Here is a 20,769-nt window from a genome sequence, read left to right on the forward strand (position 1 = left end):
TTCTGGTGACAGTAACCTATCTATCTGCAGGGCTGGGGTGATATGCTGGTTCTGGTGACAGTAACCTATCTATCTGCAGGGCTGGGGTGATATGCTGGTTCTGGTGACAGTAACCTATCTATCTGCAGGGCTGGGGTGATATGCTGGTTCTGGTGACAGTAACCTATCTATCTGCAGGACTGGGATGATATGCTGGTTCTGGTGACAGTAACCTATCTATCTGCAGGACTGGGGTGATATGCTGGTTCTGGTGACAGTAACCTATCTATCTGCAGGGCTGGGGTGATATGCTGGTACTGGTGACAGTAACCTATCTATCTGCAGGACTGGGGTGATATGCTGGGTATGGTGACAGTAACCTATCTATCTGCAGGGCTGGGGTGATATACTGGTTCCGGTTACAGTAACCTATCTATCTGCAGGACTGGGGTGATATGCTGGTTCTGGTGACAGTAACCTATCTATCTGCAGGGCTCGGGTGATATACTGGTTCTGGTGACAGTAACCTATCTATTTGCAGGGCTGGGGTGATAAGCTGGTTCTGGTGACAGTAACCTATCTATCTGCAGGGCTGGGGTGATATGCTGGTTCTGGTGACAGTAACCTATCTATCTGCAGGGCTCGGGTGATATACTGGTTCCGGTTACAGTAACCTATCTATCTGCAGGGCTCGGGTGATATACTGGTTCTGGTGACAGTAACCTATCTATCTGCAGGGCTGGGGTGATATACTGGTTCTGGTGACAGTAACCTATCTATCTGCAGGGCTGGGGTGGCCCCTGATTGGCCTCATGGATATGTGTGGCGAGGACGGCTGCTGGAACAAGCCCTAGGGCACCATTGGACCAGGTGTAAGGACCAGGGACAGGTGAGTGTGTGTGTGTGTGGGGGGGGGGGGGGGCGTCTTTTGATCGTCCACCTCAGGCAGCAGAAAGGCTAGGTTCACTGCTGCCTCTGTCACCAAGACAGGAAAAAGTTATGGAAGACAAATCCTTTATGTTTATAAATTGGCCTTTATTTAGCAAAAATGACGTTATAAAAATCTAAATATTACATGTACCCCAACTGGTCTAAATACAACGTCATATAAAGAATCAGCCCTCAAAGGGTTACACGGAGAGGAATATAAAAAGTTACAAGTTTTGGAAGGTGGAGATGGAAAATATGAAAAAGGTAGCTGAGCCTTAACAACGCCCAAACTACCCAGCGTCCTTATAGAGGTAACACCTGGAAAATCCCTTTAATTTGCACCAGCTCCATAACACTGAATACAGACCCCTCTAGTGCTCCGTCACCTCCTGTAAGGCTGTAATAATAAGAGGAATTCCCCTGTATCATAAGTGCTAGAAGACGTCGTGTTCAGATCTGCAGTAGGTTTCCAAATGTGGAAAATGTTATGTAAATTTTTATAATTACAAAAGGGCGGAGCTGTTATCTGGGACGTCCCTTCTCCTAAAACTGGGAGGCAGAGAAGTGGGGACCACAGAGAGAAGAGACAGACCCAGCAGCACAAGAGACTACCAGACAGCGCAGACATGAACAAGTGGATAGCTGTCACCTTCTTTACTATTCTGACCTGCCATTTGGGTAAATAGAAAGAAATATATGTGTGTGTACTGTGCTGTGTATACATGACATGGTGTAGTAGTATATATGAAGGAGATGACACTGCTGTGTACTGTGCTGTGTATACATGACATGGTGTAGTAGTATATATGAAGGAGATGACACTGCTGTGTACTGTGCTGTGTATACATGACATGGTGTAGTAGTGTATATGGAGGAGATGACACTGCTGTGTGTACTGTGCTGTGTATACATGACATGGTGTAGTAGTGTATATGGAGGAGATGACACTGCTGTGTACTGTGCTGTGTATACATGACATGGTGCAGTAGTGTATATGGAGGAGATGACACTGCTGTGTACTGTGCTGTGTATACATGACATGGTGCAGTAGTGTATATGGAGGAGATGACACTGCTGTGTACTGTGCTGTGTATACATGACATGGTGTAGTAGTGTATATGGAGGAGATGACACTGCTGTGTACTGTGCTGTGTATACATGACATGGCATAGTAGTGTATATGGAGGAGATGACACTGCTGTGTACTGTGCTGTGTATACATGACATGGTGTAGTAGTGTATATGGAAGAGATGACACTGCTGTGTACTGTGCTGTGTATACATGACATGGTGTAGTAGTGTATATGGAGGAGATGACACTGCTGTGCCTACTGTGCTGTGTATACATGACGTGGTGTAGTAGTGTATATGGAGGAGATGACACTGCTGTGTACTGTGCTGTGTATACATGACATGGTGCAGTAGTGTATATGGAGGAGATGACACTGCTGTGTACTGTGCTGTGTATACATGACATGGTGTAGTAGTATATATGGAGGAGATGACACTGCTGAGTACTGTGCTGTGTATACATGACATGGCGTAGTAGTGTATATGGAGGAGATGACACTGCTGTGTACTGTGCTGTGTATACATGACATGGTGTAGTAGTGTATATGGAAGAGATGACACTGCTGTGTACTGTGCTGTGTATACATGACATGGTGTAGTAGTGTATATGGAGGAGATGACACTGCTGTGTACTGTGCTGTGTATACATGACATGGTGTAGTAGTGTATATGGAAGAGATGACACTGCTGTGTACTGTGCTGTGTATACATGACATGGTGTAGTAGTGTATATGGAGGAGATGACACTGCTGTGTGTACTGTGCTGTGTATACATGACATGGTGTAGTAGTGTATATGGAGGAGATGACACTGCTGTGTGTACTGTGCTGTGTATACATGACATGGTGTAGTAGTGTATATGGAGGAGATGACACTGCTGTGTACTGTGCTGTGTATACATGACATGGTGTAGTAGTGTATATGGAGGAGATGACACTGCTGTGTACTGTGCTGTGTATACATGACATGGTGCAGTAGTGTATATGGAGGAGATGACACTGCTGTGTACTGTGCTGTGTATACATGACATGGTGTAGTAGTATATATGGAGGAGATGACACTGCTGTGTACTGTGCTGTGTATACATGACATGGTGTAGTAGTGTATATGGAGGAGATGACACTGCTGTGTACTGTGCTGTGTATACATGACATGGTGTAGTAGTGTATATGGAGGAGATGACACTGCTGTGTGTACTGTGCTGTGTATACATGACGTGGTGTAGTAGTATATATGGAGGAGATGACACTGCTGTGTACTGTGCTGTGTATACATGACATGGTGCAGTAGTGTATATGGAGGATATGACACTGCTGTGTACTGTGCTGTGTATACATGACATGGTGTAGTAGTGTATATGGAGGAGATGACACTGCTGTGTACTGTGCTGTGTATACATGACATGGCATAGTAGTGTATATGGAGGAGATGACACTGCTGTGTACTGTGCTGTGTATGCATGACATGGCATAGTAGTGTATATGGAAGAGATGACACTGCTGTGTACTGTGCTGTGTATACATGACATGGTGTAGTAGTGTATATGGAGGAGATGACACTGCTGTGTGTACTGTGCTGTGTATACATGACGTGGTGTAGTAGTGTATATGGAGGAGATGACACTGCTGTGTACTGTGCTGTGTATACATGACATGGTGCAGTAGTGTATATGGAGGAGATGACACTGCTGTGTACTGTGCTGTGTATACATGACATGGTGTAGTAGTATATATGGAGGAGATGACACTGCTGAGGACTGTGCTGTGTATACATGACATGGCGTAGTAGTGTATATGGAGGAGATGACACTGCTGTGTACTGTGCTGTGTATACATGACATGGTGTAGTAGTGTATATGGAAGAGATGACACTGCTGTGTACTGTGCTGTGTATACATGACATGGTGTAGTAGTGTATATGGAGGAGATGACACTGCTGTGTACTGTGCTGTGTATACATGACATGGTGTAGTAGTGTATATGGAGGAGATGACACTGCTGTGTACTGTGCTGTGTATACATGACATGGTGCAGTAGTGTATATGGAGGAGATGACACTGCTGTGTACTGTGCTGTGTATACATGACATGGTGCAGTAGTGTATATGGAGGAGATGACACTGCTGTGTACTGTGCTGTGTATACATGACATGGTGTAGTAGTGTATATGGAGGAGATGACACTGCTGTGTACTGTGCTGTGTATACATGACATGGCATAGTAGTGTATATGGAGGAGATGACACTGCTGTGTACTGTGCTGTGTATACATGACATGGTGTAGTAGTGTATATGGAAGAGATGACACTGCTGTGTACTGTGCTGTGTATACATGACATGGTGTAGTAGTGTATATGGAGGAGATGACACTGCTGTGCGTACTGTGCTGTGTATACATGACGTGGTGTAGTAGTGTATATGGAGGAGATGACACTGCTGTGTACTGTGCTGTGTATACATGACATGGTGCAGTAGTGTATATGGAGGAGATGACACTGCTGTGTACTGTGCTGTGTATACATGACATGGTGTAGTAGTATATATGGAGGAGATGACACTGCTGAGTACTGTGCTGTGTATACATGACATGGCGTAGTAGTGTATATGGAGGAGATGACACTGCTGTGTACTGTGCTGTGTATACATGACATGGTGTAGTAGTGTATATGGAAGAGATGACACTGCTGTGTACTGTGCTGTGTATACATGACATGGTGTAGTAGTGTATATGGAGGAGATGACACTGCTGTGTACTGTGCTGTGTATACATGACATGGTGTAGTAGTGTATATGGAAGAGATGACACTGCTGTGTACTGTGCTGTGTATACATGACATGGTGTAGTAGTGTATATGGAGGAGATGACACTGCTGTGTGTACTGTGCTGTGTATACATGACATGGTGTAGTAGTGTATATGGAGGAGATGACACTGCTGTGTGTACTGTGCTGTGTATACATGACATGGTGTAGTAGTGTATATGGAGGAGATGACACTGCTGTGTACTGTGCTGTGTATACATGACATGGTGCAGTAGTGTATATGGAGGAGATGACACTGCTGTGTACTGTGCTGTGTATACATGACATGGTGTAGTAGTATATATGGAGGAGATGACACTGCTGTGTACTGTGCTGTGTATACATGACATGGTGTAGTAGTGTATATGGAGGAGATGACACTGCTGTGTACTGTGCTGTGTATACATGACATGGTGTAGTAGTGTATATGGAGGAGATGACACTGCTGTGTGTACTGTGCTGTGTATACATGACGTGGTGTAGTAGTATATATGGAGGAGATGACACTGCTGTGTACTGTGCTGTGTATACATGACATGGTGCAGTAGTGTATATGGAGGATATGACACTGCTGTGTACTGTGCTGTGTATACATGACATGGTGTAGTAGTGTATATGGAGGAGATGACACTGCTGTGTACTGTGCTGTGTATACATGACATGGCATAGTAGTGTATATGGAGGAGATGACACTGCTGTGTACTGTGCTGTGTATGCATGACATGGCATAGTAGTGTATATGGAAGAGATGACACTGCTGTGTACTGTGCTGTGTATACATGACATGGTGTAGTAGTGTATATGGAGGAGATGACACTGCTGTGTGTACTGTGCTGTGTATACATGACGTGGTGTAGTAGTGTATATGGAGGAGATGACACTGCTGTGTACTGTGCTGTGTATACATGACATGGTGCAGTAGTGTATATGGAGGAGATGACACTGCTGTGTACTGTGCTGTGTATACATGACATGGTGTAGTAGTATATATGGAGGAGATGACACTGCTGAGGACTGTGCTGTGTATACATGACATGGCGTAGTAGTGTATATGGAGGAGATGACACTGCTGTGTACTGTGCTGTGTATACATGACATGGTGTAGTAGTGTATATGGAAGAGATGACACTGCTGTGTACTGTGCTGTGTATACATGACATGGTGTAGTAGTGTATATGGAGGAGATGACACTGCTGTGTACTGTGCTGTGTATACATGACATGGTGTAGTAGTGTATATGGAGGAGATGACACTGCTGTGTGTACTGTGCTGTGTATACATGACATGGTGTAGTAGTGTATATGGAGGAGATGACACTGCTGTGTGTACTGTGCTGTGTATACATGACATGGTGTAGTAGTGTATATGGAGGAGATGACACTGCTGTGTACTGTGCTGTGTATACATGACATGGTGCAGTAGTGTATATGGAGGAGATGACACTGCTGTGTACTGTGCTGTGTATACATGACATGGTGTAGTAGTATATATGGAGGAGATGACACTGCTGTGTACTGTGCTGTGTATACATGACATGGTGTAGTAGTGTATATGGAGGAGATGACACTGCTGTGTACTGTGCTGTGTATACATGACATGGTGTAGTAGTGTATATGGAGGAGATGACACTGCTGTGTGTACTGTGCTGTGTATACATGACGTGGTGTAGTAGTATATATGGAGGAGATGACACTGCTGTGTACTGTGCTGTGTATACATGACATGGTGTAGTAGTATATATGGAGGAGATGACACTGCTGTGTACTGTGCTGTGTATACATGACATGGTGTAGTAGTGTATATGGAGGAGATGACACTGCTGTGTACTGTGCTGTGTATACATGACATGGTGTAGTAGTTTATATGGAGGAGATGACACTGCTGTGTACTGTGCTGTGTATACATGACATGGTGTAGTAGTGTATATGGAGGAGATGACACTGCTGTGTACTGTGCTGTGTATACATGACATGGTGTAGTAGTGTATATGGAGGAGATGACACTGCTGTGTACTGTACTGTGTATACATGACATGGTGTAGTAGTGTATATGGAGGAGATGACACTGCTGTGTACTGTGCTGTGTATACATGACATGGTGTAGTAGTGTATATGGAGGAGATGACACTGCTGTGTACTGTGCTGTGTATACGGTTTGGTGTAGTAGTGTATATGGAGGGGATGACACTGCTGTGTACTGTGCTGTGTATACATGACATGGTGTAGTAGTGTATATGGAGGAGATGACACTGCTGTGTATTGTGCTGTGTATACATGACATGGTGTAGTAGTGTATATGGAGGAGATGACACTGCTGTGTACTGTGCTGTGTATACATGACATGGTGTAGTAGTGTATATGGAGGGGATGACACTGCTGTGTACTGTGCTGTGTATACATGACATGGTGTAGTAGTATATATGGAGGAGATGACACTGCTGTGTACTGTGCTGTGTATACATGACATGGTGTAGTAGTATATATGGAGGAGATGGCACTGCTGTGTACTGTGCTGTGTATACATGACATGGTGTAGTAGTATATATGGAGGAGATGACACTGCTGTGCACTGTGCTGTGTATACATGATATGGTGTAGTAGTGTATATGGAGGAGATGATACTGTTGTGCACTGTGCTGTGTGTACATGATATGGTGTAGTAGTGTATATGGAGGAGATGACACTGCTGTGTACTGTGCTGTGTATACATGACATGGTGTAGTAGTGTATATAGAGGAGATGACACTGCTGTGTACTGTGCTGTGTATACTGTGTGGTGTAGTAGTGTATATGGAGGGGATGACACTGCTGTGTACTGTGCTGTGTATACATGACATGGTGTAGTAGTGTATATGGAGGAGATGACACTGCTGTGTACTGTGCTGTGTATACATGACATGGTGTAGTAGTGTATATGGAGGAGATGACACTGCTGTGTACTGTGCTGTGTATACATGACATGGTGTAGTAGTGTATATGGAGGGGATGACACTGCTGTGTACTGTGCTGTGTATACATGACATGGTGTAGTAGTGTATATGGAGGAGATGACACTGCTGTGTACTGTGCTGTGTATACATGACATGGCGTAGTAGTATATATGGAGGAGATGACACTGCTGTTTACTGTGCTGTGTATACATGATATGGTGTAGTAGTGTATATGGAGGAGATGACACTGCTGTGTACTGTGCTGTGTATACATGACATGGTGTAGTAGTGTATATGGAGGAGATGACACTGCTGTGTACTGTGCTGTGTATACAAAACATGGTGTAGTAGTGTATATGGAGGAGATACCACTGCTGTGTGTACTGTGCTGTGTATACATGACATGGTGTAGTAGTGTATATGGAGGAGATGACACTGCTGTGTACTGTGCTGTGTATACATGACATGGTGTAGTAGTGTATATGGAGGAGATGACACTGCTGTGCACTGTGCTGTGTGTACATGATATGGTGTAGTAGTGTATATGGAGGAGATGACACTGCTGTGTACTGTGCTGTGTATACATGACATGGTGTAGTAGTGTATATGGAGGAGATGACACTGCTGTGTACTGTGCTGTGTATACATGACATGTTGTAGTAGTGTATATGGAGGAGATGACACTGCTGTGTACTGTGCTGTGTATACATGACATGGTGTAGTAGTGTATATGGAGGAGATGACACTGCTGTGTACTGTGCCATGTATACATGACATCGTGTAGTAGTGGATATGGAGGAGATGACACTGCTGTGTACTGTGCTGTGTATACATGACATGGTGTAGTAGTGTATATGGAGGAGATGACACTGCTGTGTACTGTGCTGTATATACATGACATGGTGTAGTAGTGTATATGGAGGAGATGACACTGCTGTGTACTGTGCTGTGTATACATGACATGGTGTAGTAGTGTATATGGAGGAGATGACACTGCTGTGTACTGTGCTGTATATACATGACATGGTGTAGTAGTGTATATGGAGGAGATGACACTGCTGTGTACTGTGCTGTGTATACATGACATGGTGTAGTAGTATATATGGAGGAGATGACACTGCTGTGTACTGTGCTGTGTATACATGACATGGTGTAGTAGTATATATGGAGGAGATGATACTGCTATGTACTGTGCTGTGTATACAAGACATGGTGTAGTAGTGTATATGGAGGGGATGACACTGCTGTGTACTGTGCTGTGTATACATGACATGGTGTAGTAGTGTATATGGAGGAGATGACACTTCTGTGTACTGTGCTGTGTATACATGACATGGCATAGTAGTGTATATGGAGGAGATGACACTGCTGTGTACTGTGCTGTGTATACATGACATGGTGTAGTAGTATATATGGAGGAGATGACACTGCTGTGTACTGTGCTGTGTATACATGACATGGTGTAGTAGTGTATATGGAGGAGATGACACTGCTGTGTACTGTGCTGTGTATACATGACATGGTGTAGTAGTTTATATGGAGGAGATGACACTGCTGTGTACTGTGCTGTGTATACATGACATGGTGTAGTAGTGTATATGGAGGAGATGACACTGCTGTGTACTGTGCTGTGTATACATGACATGGTGTAGTAGTGTATATGGAGGAGATGACACTGCTGTGTACTGTACTGTGTATACATGACATGGTGTAGTAGTGTATATGGAGGAGATGACACTGCTGTGTACTGTGCTGTGTATACATGACATGGTGTAGTAGTGTATATGGAGGAGATGACACTGCTGTGTACTGTGCTGTGTATACTGTTTGGTGTAGTAGTGTATATGGAGGGGATGACACTGCTGTGTACTGTGCTGTGTATACATGACATGTTGTAGTAGTGTATATGGAGGAGATGACACTGCTGTGTATTGTGCTGTGTATACATGACATGGTGTAGTAGTGTATATGGAGGAGATGACACTGCTGTGTACTGTGCTGTGTATACATGACATGGTGTAGTAGTGTATATGGAGGGGATGACACTGCTGTGTACTGTGCTGTGTATGCATGACATGGTGTAGTAGTATATATGGAGGAGATGACACTGCTGTGTACTGTGCTGTGTATACATGACATGGTGTAGTAGTATATATGGAGGAGATGGCACTGCTGTGTACTGTGCTGTGTATACATGACATGGTGTAGTAGTATATATGGAGGAGATGACACTGCTGTGCACTGTGCTGTGTATACATGATATGGTGTAGTAGTGTATATGGAGGAGATGATACTGTTGTGCACTGTGCTGTGTGTACATGATATGGTGTAGTAGTGTATATGGAGGAGATGACACTGCTGTGTACTGTGCTGTGTATACATGACATGGTGTAGTAGTTTATATAGAGGAGATGACACTGCTGTGTACTGTGCTGTGTATACTGTGTGGTGTAGTAGTGTATATGGAGGGGATGACACTGCTGTGTACTGTGCTGTGTATACATGACATGGTGTAGTAGTGTATATGGAGGAGATGACACTGCTGTGTACTGTGCTGTGTATACATGACATGGTGTAGTAGTGTATATGGAGGAGATGACACTGCTGTGTACTGTGCTGTGTATACATGACATGGTGTAGTAGTGTATATGGAGGGGATGACACTGCTGTGTACTGTGCTGTGTATACATGACATGGTGTAGTAGTGTATATGGAGGAGATGACACTGCTGTGTACTGTGCTGTGTATACATGACATGGCGTAGTAGTATATATGGAGGAGATGACACTGCTGTTTACTGTGCTGTGTATACATGATATGGTGTAGTAGTGTATATGGAGGAGATGACACTGCTGTGTACTGTGCTGTGTATACATGACATGGTGTAGTAGTGTATATGGAGGAGATGACACTGCTGTGTACTGTGCTGTGTATACAAAACATGGTGTAGTAGTGTATATGGAGGAGATACCACTGCTGTGTGTACTGTGCTGTGTATACATGACATGGTGTAGTAGTGTATATGGAGGAGATGACACTGCTGTGTACTGTGCTGTGTATACATGACATGGTGTAGTAGTGTATATGGAGGAGATGACACTGCTGTGCACTGTGCTGTGTGTACATGATATGGTGTAGTAGTGTATATGGAGGAGATGACACTGCTGTGTACTGTGCTGTGTATACATGACATGGTGTAGTAGTGTATATGGAGGAGATGACACTGCTGTGTACTGTGCTGTGTATACATGACATGTTGTAGTAGTGTATATGGAGGAGATGACACTGCTGTGTACTGTGCTGTGTATACATGACATGGTGTAGTAGTGTATATGGAGGAGATGACACTGCTGTGTACTGTGCCGTGTATACATGACATCGTGTAGTAGTGTATATGGAGGAGATGACACTGCTGTGTACTGTGCTGTGTATACATGACATGGTGTAGTAGTGTATATGGAGGAGATGACACTGCTGTGTACTGTGCTGTATATACATGACATGGTGTAGTAGTGTATATGGAGGAGATGACACTGCTGTGTACTGTGCTGTGTATACATGACATGGTGTAGTAGTGTATATGGAGGAGATGACACTGCTGTGTACTGTGCTGTATATACATGACATGGTGTAGTAGTATATATGGAGGAGATGACACTGCTGTGTACTGTGCTGTGTATACATGACATGGTGTAGTAGTATATGGAGGAGATGACACTGCTATGTACTGTGCTGTGTATACATGACATGGTGTAGTAGTGTATATGGAGGGGATGACACTGCTGTGTACTGTGCTGTGTATACATGACATGGTGTAGTAGTGTATATGGAGGAGATGACACTTCTGTGTACTGTGCTGTGTATACATGACATGGCATAGTAGTGTATATGGAGGAGATGACACTGCTGTGTACTGTGCTGTGTATACATGACATGGTGTAGTAGTATATATGGAGGAGATGACACTGCTGTGTACTGTGCTGTGTATACATGACATGGTGTAGTAGTGTATATGGAGGAGATGACACTGCTGTGTACTGTGCTGTGTATACATGACATGGTGTAGTAGTGTATATGGAGGAGATGACACTGCTGTGTACTGTGCTGTGTATACATGACATGGTGTAGTAGTGTATATGGAGGAGATGACACTGCTGTGTACTGTGCTGTGTATACATGACATGGTGCAGTAGTGTATATGGAGGAGATGACACTGCTGTGTACTGTGCTGTGTATACATGACATGGTGTAGTAGTATATATGGAGGAGATGACACTGCTGTGTACTGTGCTGTGTATACATGACATGGTGTAGTAGTGTATATGGAGGAGATGACACTGCTGTGTACTGTGCTGTGTATACATGACATGGTGTAGTAGTGTATATGGAGGAGATGACACTGCTGTGTGTACTGTGCTGTGTATACATGACGTGGTGTAGTAGTATATATGGAGGAGATGACACTGCTGTGTACTGTGCTGTGTATACATGACATGGTGTAGTAGTATATATGGAGGAGATGACACTGCTGTGTACTGTGCTGTGTATACATGACATGGTGTAGTAGTGTATATGGAGGAGATGACACTGCTGTGTACTGTGCTGTGTATACATGACATGGTGTAGTAGTTTATATGGAGGAGATGACACTGCTGTGTACTGTGCTGTGTATACATGACATGGTGTAGTAGTGTATATGGAGGAGATGACACTGCTGTGTACTGTGCTGTGTATACATGACATGGTGTAGTAGTGTATATGGAGGAGATGACACTGCTGTGTACTGTACTGTGTATACATGACATGGTGTAGTAGTGTATATGGAGGAGATGACACTGCTGTGTACTGTGCTGTGTATACATGACATGGTGTAGTAGTGTATATGGAGGAGATGACACTGCTGTGTACTGTGCTGTGTATACTGTTTGGTGTAGTAGTGTATATGGAGGGGATGACACTGCTGTGTACTGTGCTGTGTATACATGACATGGTGTAGTAGTGTATATGGAGGAGATGACACTGCTGTGTATTGTGCTGTGTATACATGACATGGTGTAGTAGTGTATATGGAGGAGATGACACTGCTGTGTACTGTGCTGTGTATACATGACATGGTGTAGTAGTGTATATGGAGGGGATGACACTGCTGTGTACTGTGCTGTGTATACATGACATGGTGTAGTAGTATATATGGAGGAGATGACACTGCTGTGTACTGTGCTGTGTATACATGACATGGTGTAGTAGTATATATGGAGGAGATGGCACTGCTGTGTACTGTGCTGTGTATACATGACATGGTGTAGTAGTATATATGGAGGAGATGACACTGCTGTGCACTGTGCTGTGTATACATGATATGGTGTAGTAGTGTATATGGAGGAGATGATACTGTTGTGCACTGTGCTGTGTGTACATGATATGGTGTAGTAGTGTATATGGAGGAGATGACACTGCTGTGTACTGTGCTGTGTATACATGACATGGTGTAGTAGTGTATATAGAGGAGATGACACTGCTGTGTACTGTGCTGTGTATACTGTGTGGTGTAGTAGTGTATATGGAGGGGATGACACTGCTGTGTACTGTGCTGTGTATACATGACATGGTGTAGTAGTGTATATGGAGGAGATGACACTGCTGTGTACTGTGCTGTGTATACATGACATGGTGTAGTAGTGTATATGGAGGAGATGACACTGCTGTGTACTGTGCTGTGTATACATGACATGGTGTAGTAGTGTATATGGAGGGGATGACACTGCTGTGTACTGTGCTGTGTATACATGACATGGTGTAGTAGTATATATGGAGGAGATGACACTGCTGTGTACTGTGCTGTGTATACATGACATGGTGTAGTAGTGTATATGGAGGAGATGACACTGCTGTGTACTGTGCTGTGTATACATGACATGGTGTAGTAGTGTATATGGAGGAGATGACACTGCTGTGTGTACTGTGCTGTGTATACATGACGTGGTGTAGTAGTATATATGGAGGAGATGACACTGCTGTGTACTGTGCTGTGTATACATGACATGGTGTAGTAGTATATATGGAGGAGATGACACTGCTGTGTACTGTGCTGTGTATACATGACATGGTGTAGTAGTGTATATGGAGGAGATGACACTGCTGTGTACTGTGCTGTGTATACATGACATGGTGTAGTAGTTTAAATGGAGGAGATGACACTGCTGTGTACTGTGCTGTGTATACATGACATGGTGTAGTAGTGTATATGGAGGAGATGACACTGCTGTGTACTGTGCTGTGTATACATGACATGGTGTAGTAGTGTATATGGAGGAGATGACACTGCTGTGTACTGTACTGTGTATACATGACATGGTGTAGTAGTGTATATGGAGGAGATGACACTGCTGTGTACTGTGCTGTGTATACATGACATGGTGTAGTAGTGTATATGGAGGAGATGACACTGCTGTGTATTGTGCTGTGTATACATGACATGGTGTAGTAGTGTATATGGAGGAGATGACACTGCTGTGTACTGTGCTGTGTATACATGACATGGTGTAGTAGTGTATATGGAGGGGATGACACTGCTGTGTACTGTGCTGTGTATACATGACATGGTGTAGTAGTATATATGGAGGAGATGACACTGCTGTGTACTGTGCTGTGTATACATGACATGGTGTAGTAGTATATATGGAGGAGATGGCACTGCTGTGTACTGTGCTGTGTATACATGACATGGTGTAGTAGTATATATGGAGGAGATGACACTGCTGTGCACTGTGCTGTGTATACATGATATGGTGTAGTAGTGTATATGGAGGAGATGATACTGTTGTGCACTGTGCTGTGTGTACATGATATGGTGTAGTAGTGTATATGGAGGAGATGACACTGCTGTGTACTGTGCTGTGTATACATGACATGGTGTAGTAGTGTATATAGAGGAGATGACACTGCTGTGTACTGTGCTGTGTATACTGTGTGGTGTAGTAGTGTATATGGAGGGGATGACACTGCTGTGTACTGTGCTGTGTATACATGACATGGTGTAGTAGTGTATATGGAGGAGATGACACTGCTGTGTACTGTGCTGTGTATACATGACATGGTGTAGTAGTGTATATGGAGGAGATGACACTGCTGTGTACTGTGCTGTGTATACATGACATGGTGTAGTAGTGTATATGGAGGGGATGACACTGCTGTGTACTGTGCTGTGTATACATGACATGGTGTAGTAGTATATATGGAGGAGATGACACTGCTGTGTACTGTGCTGTGTATACATGACATGGTGTAGTAGTGTATATGGAGGAGATGACACTGCTGTGTACTGTGCTGTGTATACATGACATGGTGTAGTAGTGTATATGGAGGAGATGACACTGCTGTGTGTACTGTGCTGTGTATACATGACGTGGTGTAGTAGTATATATGGAGGAGATGACACTGCTGTGTACTGTGCTGTGTATACATGACATGGTGTAGTAGTATATATGGAGGAGATGACACTGCTGTGTACTGTGCTGTGTATACATGACATGGTGTAGTAGTGTATATGGAGGAGATGACACTGCTGTGTACTGTGCTGTGTATACATGACATGGTGTAGTAGTTTAAATGGAGGAGATGACACTGCTGTGTACTGTGCTGTGTATACATGACATGGTGTAGTAGTGTATATGGAGGAGATGACACTGCTGTGTACTGTGCTGTGTATACATGACATGGTGTAGTAGTGTATATGGAGGAGATGACACTGCTGTGTACTGTACTGTGTATACATGACATGGTGTAGTAGTGTATATGGAGGAGATGACACTGCTGTGTACTGTGCTGTGTATACATGACATGGTGTAGTAGTGTATATGGAGGAGATGACACTGCTGTGTATTGTGCTGTGTATACATGACATGGTGTAGTAGTGTATATGGAGGAGATGACACTGCTGTGTACTGTGCTGTGTATACATGACATGGTGTAGTAGTGTATATGGAGGAGATGACACTGCTGTGTACTGTGCTGTGTATACATGACATGGTGTAGTAGTGTATATGGAGGAGATGACACTGCTGTGTACTGTACTGTGTATACATGACATGGTGTAGTAGTGTATATGGAGGAGATGACACTGCTGTGTACTGTGCTGTGTATACATGACATGTTGTAGTAGTGTATATGGAGGAGATGACACTGCTGTGTACTGTGCTGTGTATACATGACATGGTGTAGTAGTGTATATGGAGGAGATGACACTGCTGTGTACTGTGCCGTGTATACATGACATCGTGTAGTAGTGTATATGGAGGAGATGACACTGCTGTGTACTGTGCTGTGTATACATGACATGGTGTAGTAGTATATATGGAGGAGATGACACTGCTGTGTACTGTGCTGTGTATACATGACATGGTGTAGTAGTGTATATGGAGGGGATGACACTGCTGTGTACTGTGCTGTGTATACATGACATGGTGTAGTAGTATATATGGAGGAGATGACACTGCTGTGTACTGTGCTGTGTATACATGACATGGTGTAGTAGTGTATATGGAGGAGATGACACTGCTGTGTACTGTGCTGTGTATACATGACATGGTGTAGTAGTGTATATGGAGGAGATGACACTGCTGTGTGTACTGTGCTGTGTATACATGACGTGGTGTAGTAGTATATATGGAGGAGATGACACTGCTGTGTACTGTGCTGTGTATACATGACATGGTGTAGTAGTATATATGGAGGAGATGACACTGCTGTGTACTGTGCTGTGTATACATGACATGGTGTAGTAGTGTATATGGAGGAGATGACACTGCTGTGTACTGTGCTGTGTATACATGACATGGTGTAGTAGTTTAAATGGAGGAGATGACACTGCTGTGTACTGTGCTGTGTATACATGACATGGTGTAGTAGTGTATATGGAGGAGATGACACTGCTGTGTACTGTGCTGTGTATACATGACATGGTGTAGTAGTGTATATGGAGGAGATGACACTGCTGTGTACTGTACTGTGTATACATGACATGGTGTAGTAGTGTATATGGAGGAGATGACACTGCTGTGTACTGTGCTGTGTATACATGACATGGTGTAGTAGTGTATATGGAGGAGATGACACTGCTGTGTATTGTGCTGTGTATACATGACATGGTGTAGTAGTGTATATGGAGGAGATGACACTGCTGTGTACTGTGCTGTGTATACATGACATGGTGTAGTAGTGTATATGGAGGAGATGACACTGCTGTGTACTGTGCTGTGTATACATGACATGGTGTAGTAGTGTATATGGAGGAGATGACACTGCTGTGTACTGTACTGTGTATACATGACATGGTGTAGTAGTGTATATGGAGGAGATGACACTGCTGTGTACTGTGCTGTGTATACATGACATGTTGTAGTAGTGTATATGGAGGAGATGACACTGCTGTGTACTGTGCTGTGTATACATGACATGGTGTAGTAGTGTATATGGAGGAGATGACACTGCTGTGTACTGTGCCGTGTATACATGACATCGTGTAGTAGTGTATATGGAGGAGATGACACTGCTGTGTACTGTGCTGTGTATACATGACATGGTGTAGTAGTATATATGGAGGAGATGACACTGCTGTGTACTGTGCTGTGTATACATGACATGGTGTAGTAGTGTATATGGAGGAGATGACACTGCTGTGTACTGTGCTGTGTATACATGACATGGTGTAGTAGTGTATATGGAGGAGATGACACTGCTGTGTGTACTGTGCTGTGTATACATGACGTGGTGTAGTAGTATATATGGAGGAGATGACACTGCTGTGTACTGTGCTGTGTATACATGACATGGTGTAGTAGTATATATGGAGGAGATGACACTGCTGTGTACTGTGCTGTGTATACATGACATGGTGTAGTAGTGTATATGGAGGAGATGACACTGCTGTGTACTGTGCTGTGTATACATGACATGGTGTAGTAGTTTAAATGGAGGAGATGACACTGCTGTGTACTGTGCTGTGTATACATGACATGGTGTAGTAGTGTATATGGAGGAGATGACACTGCTGTGTACTGTGCTGTGTATACATGACATGGTGTAGTAGTGTATATGGAGGAGATGACACTGCTGTGTACTGTACTGTGTATACATGACATGGTGTAGTAGTGTATATGGAGGAGATGACACTGCTGTGTACTGTGCTGTGTATACATGACATGGTGTAGTAGTGTATATGGAGGAGATGACACTGCTGTGTATTGTGCTGTGTATACATGACATGGTGTAGTAGTGTATATGGAGGAGATGACACTGCTGTGTACTGTGCTGTGTATACATGACATGGTGTAGTAGTGTATATGGAGGGGATGACACTGCTGTGTACTGTGCTGTGTATACATGACATGGTGTAGTAGTATATATGGAGGAGATGACACTGCTGTGTACTGTGCTGTGTATACATGACATGGTGTAGTAGTATATATGGAGGAGATGGCACAGCTGTGTACTGTGCTGTGTATACATGACATGGTGTAGTAGTATATATGGAGGAGATGACACTGCTGTGCACTGTGCTGTGTATACATGATATGGTGTAGTAGTGTATATGGAGGAGATGATACTGTTGTGCACTGTGCTGTGTGTACATGATATGGTGTAGTAGTGTATATGGAGGAGATGACACTGCTGTGTACTGTGCTGTGTATACATGACATGGTGTAGTAGTGTATATAGAGGAGATGACACTGCTGTGTACTGTGCTGTGTATACTGTGTGGTGTAGTAGTGTATATGGAGGGGATGACACTGCTGTGTACTGTGCTGTGTATACATGACATGGTGTAGTAGTGTATATGGAGGAGATGACACTGCTGTGTACTGTGCTGTGTATACATGACATGGTGTAGTAGTGTATATGGAGGAGATGACACTGCTGTGTACTGTGCTGTGTATACATGACATGGTGTAGTAGTGTATATGGAGGAGATGACACTGCTGTGTACTGTGCTGTGTATACATGACATGGTGTAGTAGTATATATGGAGGAGATGACACTGCTGTTTACTGTGCTGTGTATACATGATATGGTGTAGTAGTGTATATGGAGGAGATGACACTGCTGTGTACTGTGCTGTGTATACATGACATGGTGTAGTAGTGTATATGGAGGAGATGACACTGCTGTGTACTGTGCTGTGTATACAAAACATGGTGTAGTAGTGTATATGGAGGAGATACCACTGCTGTGTGTACTGTGCTGTGTATACATGACATGGTGTAGTAGTGTATATGGAGGAGATGACACTGCTGTGTACTGTGCTGTGTATACATGACATGGTGTAGTAGTGTATATGGAGGAGATGACACTGCTGTGCACTGTGCTGTGTGTACATGATATGGTGTAGTAGTGTATATGGAGGAGATGACACTGCTGTGTACTGTGCTGTGTATACATGACATGGTGTAGTAGTGTATATGGAGGAGATGACACTGCTGTGTACTGTGCTGTGTATACATGACATGGTGTAGTAGTGTATATGGAGGAGATGACACTGCTGTGTACTGTGCTGTGTATACATGACATGGTGTAGTAGTGTATATGGAGGAGATGACACTGCTGTGTACTGTGCCGTGTATACATGACATCGTGTAGTAGTGTATATGGAGGAGATGACACTGCTGTGTACTGTGCTGTGTATACATGACATGGTGTAGTAGTGTATATGGAGGAGATGACACTGCTGTTTACTGTGCTGTATATACATGACATGGTGTAGTAGTGTATATGGAGGAGATGACACTGCTGTGTACTGTGCTGTGTATACATGACATGGTGTAGTAGTGTATATGGAGGAGATGACACTGCTGTGTACTGTGCTGTATATACATGACATGGTGTAGTAGTGTATATGGAGGAGATGACACTGCTGTGTACTGTGCTGTGTATACATGACTTGGTGTAGTAGTATATATGGAGGAGATGACACTGCTGTGTACTGTGCTGTGTATACATGACATGGTGTAGTAGTATATATGGAGGAGATGACACTGCTATGTACTGTGCGGTGTATACATGACATGGTGTAGTAGTGTATATGGAGGGGATGACACTGCTGTGTACTGTGCTGTGTATACATGACATGGTGTAGTAGTGTATATGGAGGAGATGACACTGCTGTGTACTGTGCTGTGTATACATGACATGGTGTAGTAGTGTATATGGAGGAGATGACACTTCTGTGTACTGTGCTGTGTATACATGACATGGCATAGTAGTGTATATGGAGGAGATGACACTGCTGTGTACTGTGCTGTGTATACATGACATGGTGTAGTAGTATATATGGAGGAGATGACACTGCTGTGTACTGTGCTGTGTATACATGACATGGTGTAGTAGTATATATGGAGGAGATGACAGTGCTGTGTACTGTGCTGTGTATACATGACATGGTGTAGTAGTGTATATGGAGGAGATGACACTGCTGTGTACTGTGCTGTGTATACATGACATGGTGTAGTAGTGTATATGGAGGAGATGACACTGCTGTGTACTGTGCTGTGTATACATGACATGGTGTAGTAGTGTATATGGAGGAGATGACACTTCTGTGTACTGTGCTGTGTATACATGACATGGCATAGTAGTGTATATGGAGGAGATGACACTGCTGTGTACTGTGCTGTGTATACATGACATGGTGTAGTAGTATATATGGAGGAGATGACACTGCCGTGTACTGTGCTGTGTATACATGACATGGTGTAGTAGTATATATGGAGGAGATGACACTGCTGTGTACTGTGCTGTATATACATGACATGGTGTAGTAGTGTATATGGAGGAGATGACACTGCTGTGTACTGTGCTGTGTATACATGACATGGTGTAGTAGTGTATATGGAGGAGATGACACTGCTGTGTACTGTGCTGTGTATACATGACATGGTGTAGTAGTGTATATGGAGGAGATGACACTTCTGTGTACTGTGCTGTGTATACATGACATGGCATAGTAGTGTATATGGAGGAGATGACACTGCTGTGTACTGTGCTGTGTATACATGACATGGTGTAGTA

At 43.6% G+C, this 20,769-nt stretch overlaps 1 protein-coding gene across 1 annotated transcript in view; it reads left to right on the plus strand.

Moving 5' to 3' along the window:
• Positions 1–1,499: 1,499 nt before the first annotated feature.
• LOC142184510 (prostate stem cell antigen-like) overlaps positions 1,500–20,769 on the plus strand; it is a 31,093-nt gene continuing 11,823 nt past the window's right edge. The window contains exon 1 of the mRNA XM_075259407.1: positions 1,500–1,587. Within this exon, the coding sequence (XP_075115508.1) occupies positions 1,536–1,587 (52 nt within the window). The 5' untranslated portion in view covers positions 1,500–1,535. The remainder of the gene's footprint in view (positions 1,588–20,769) is intronic.

This window comes from Leptodactylus fuscus, chromosome 11 (genome assembly GCF_031893055.1).
Source record: "Leptodactylus fuscus isolate aLepFus1 chromosome 11, aLepFus1.hap2, whole genome shotgun sequence".
NCBI lineage: Eukaryota > Metazoa > Chordata > Amphibia > Anura > Leptodactylidae > Leptodactylus > Leptodactylus fuscus.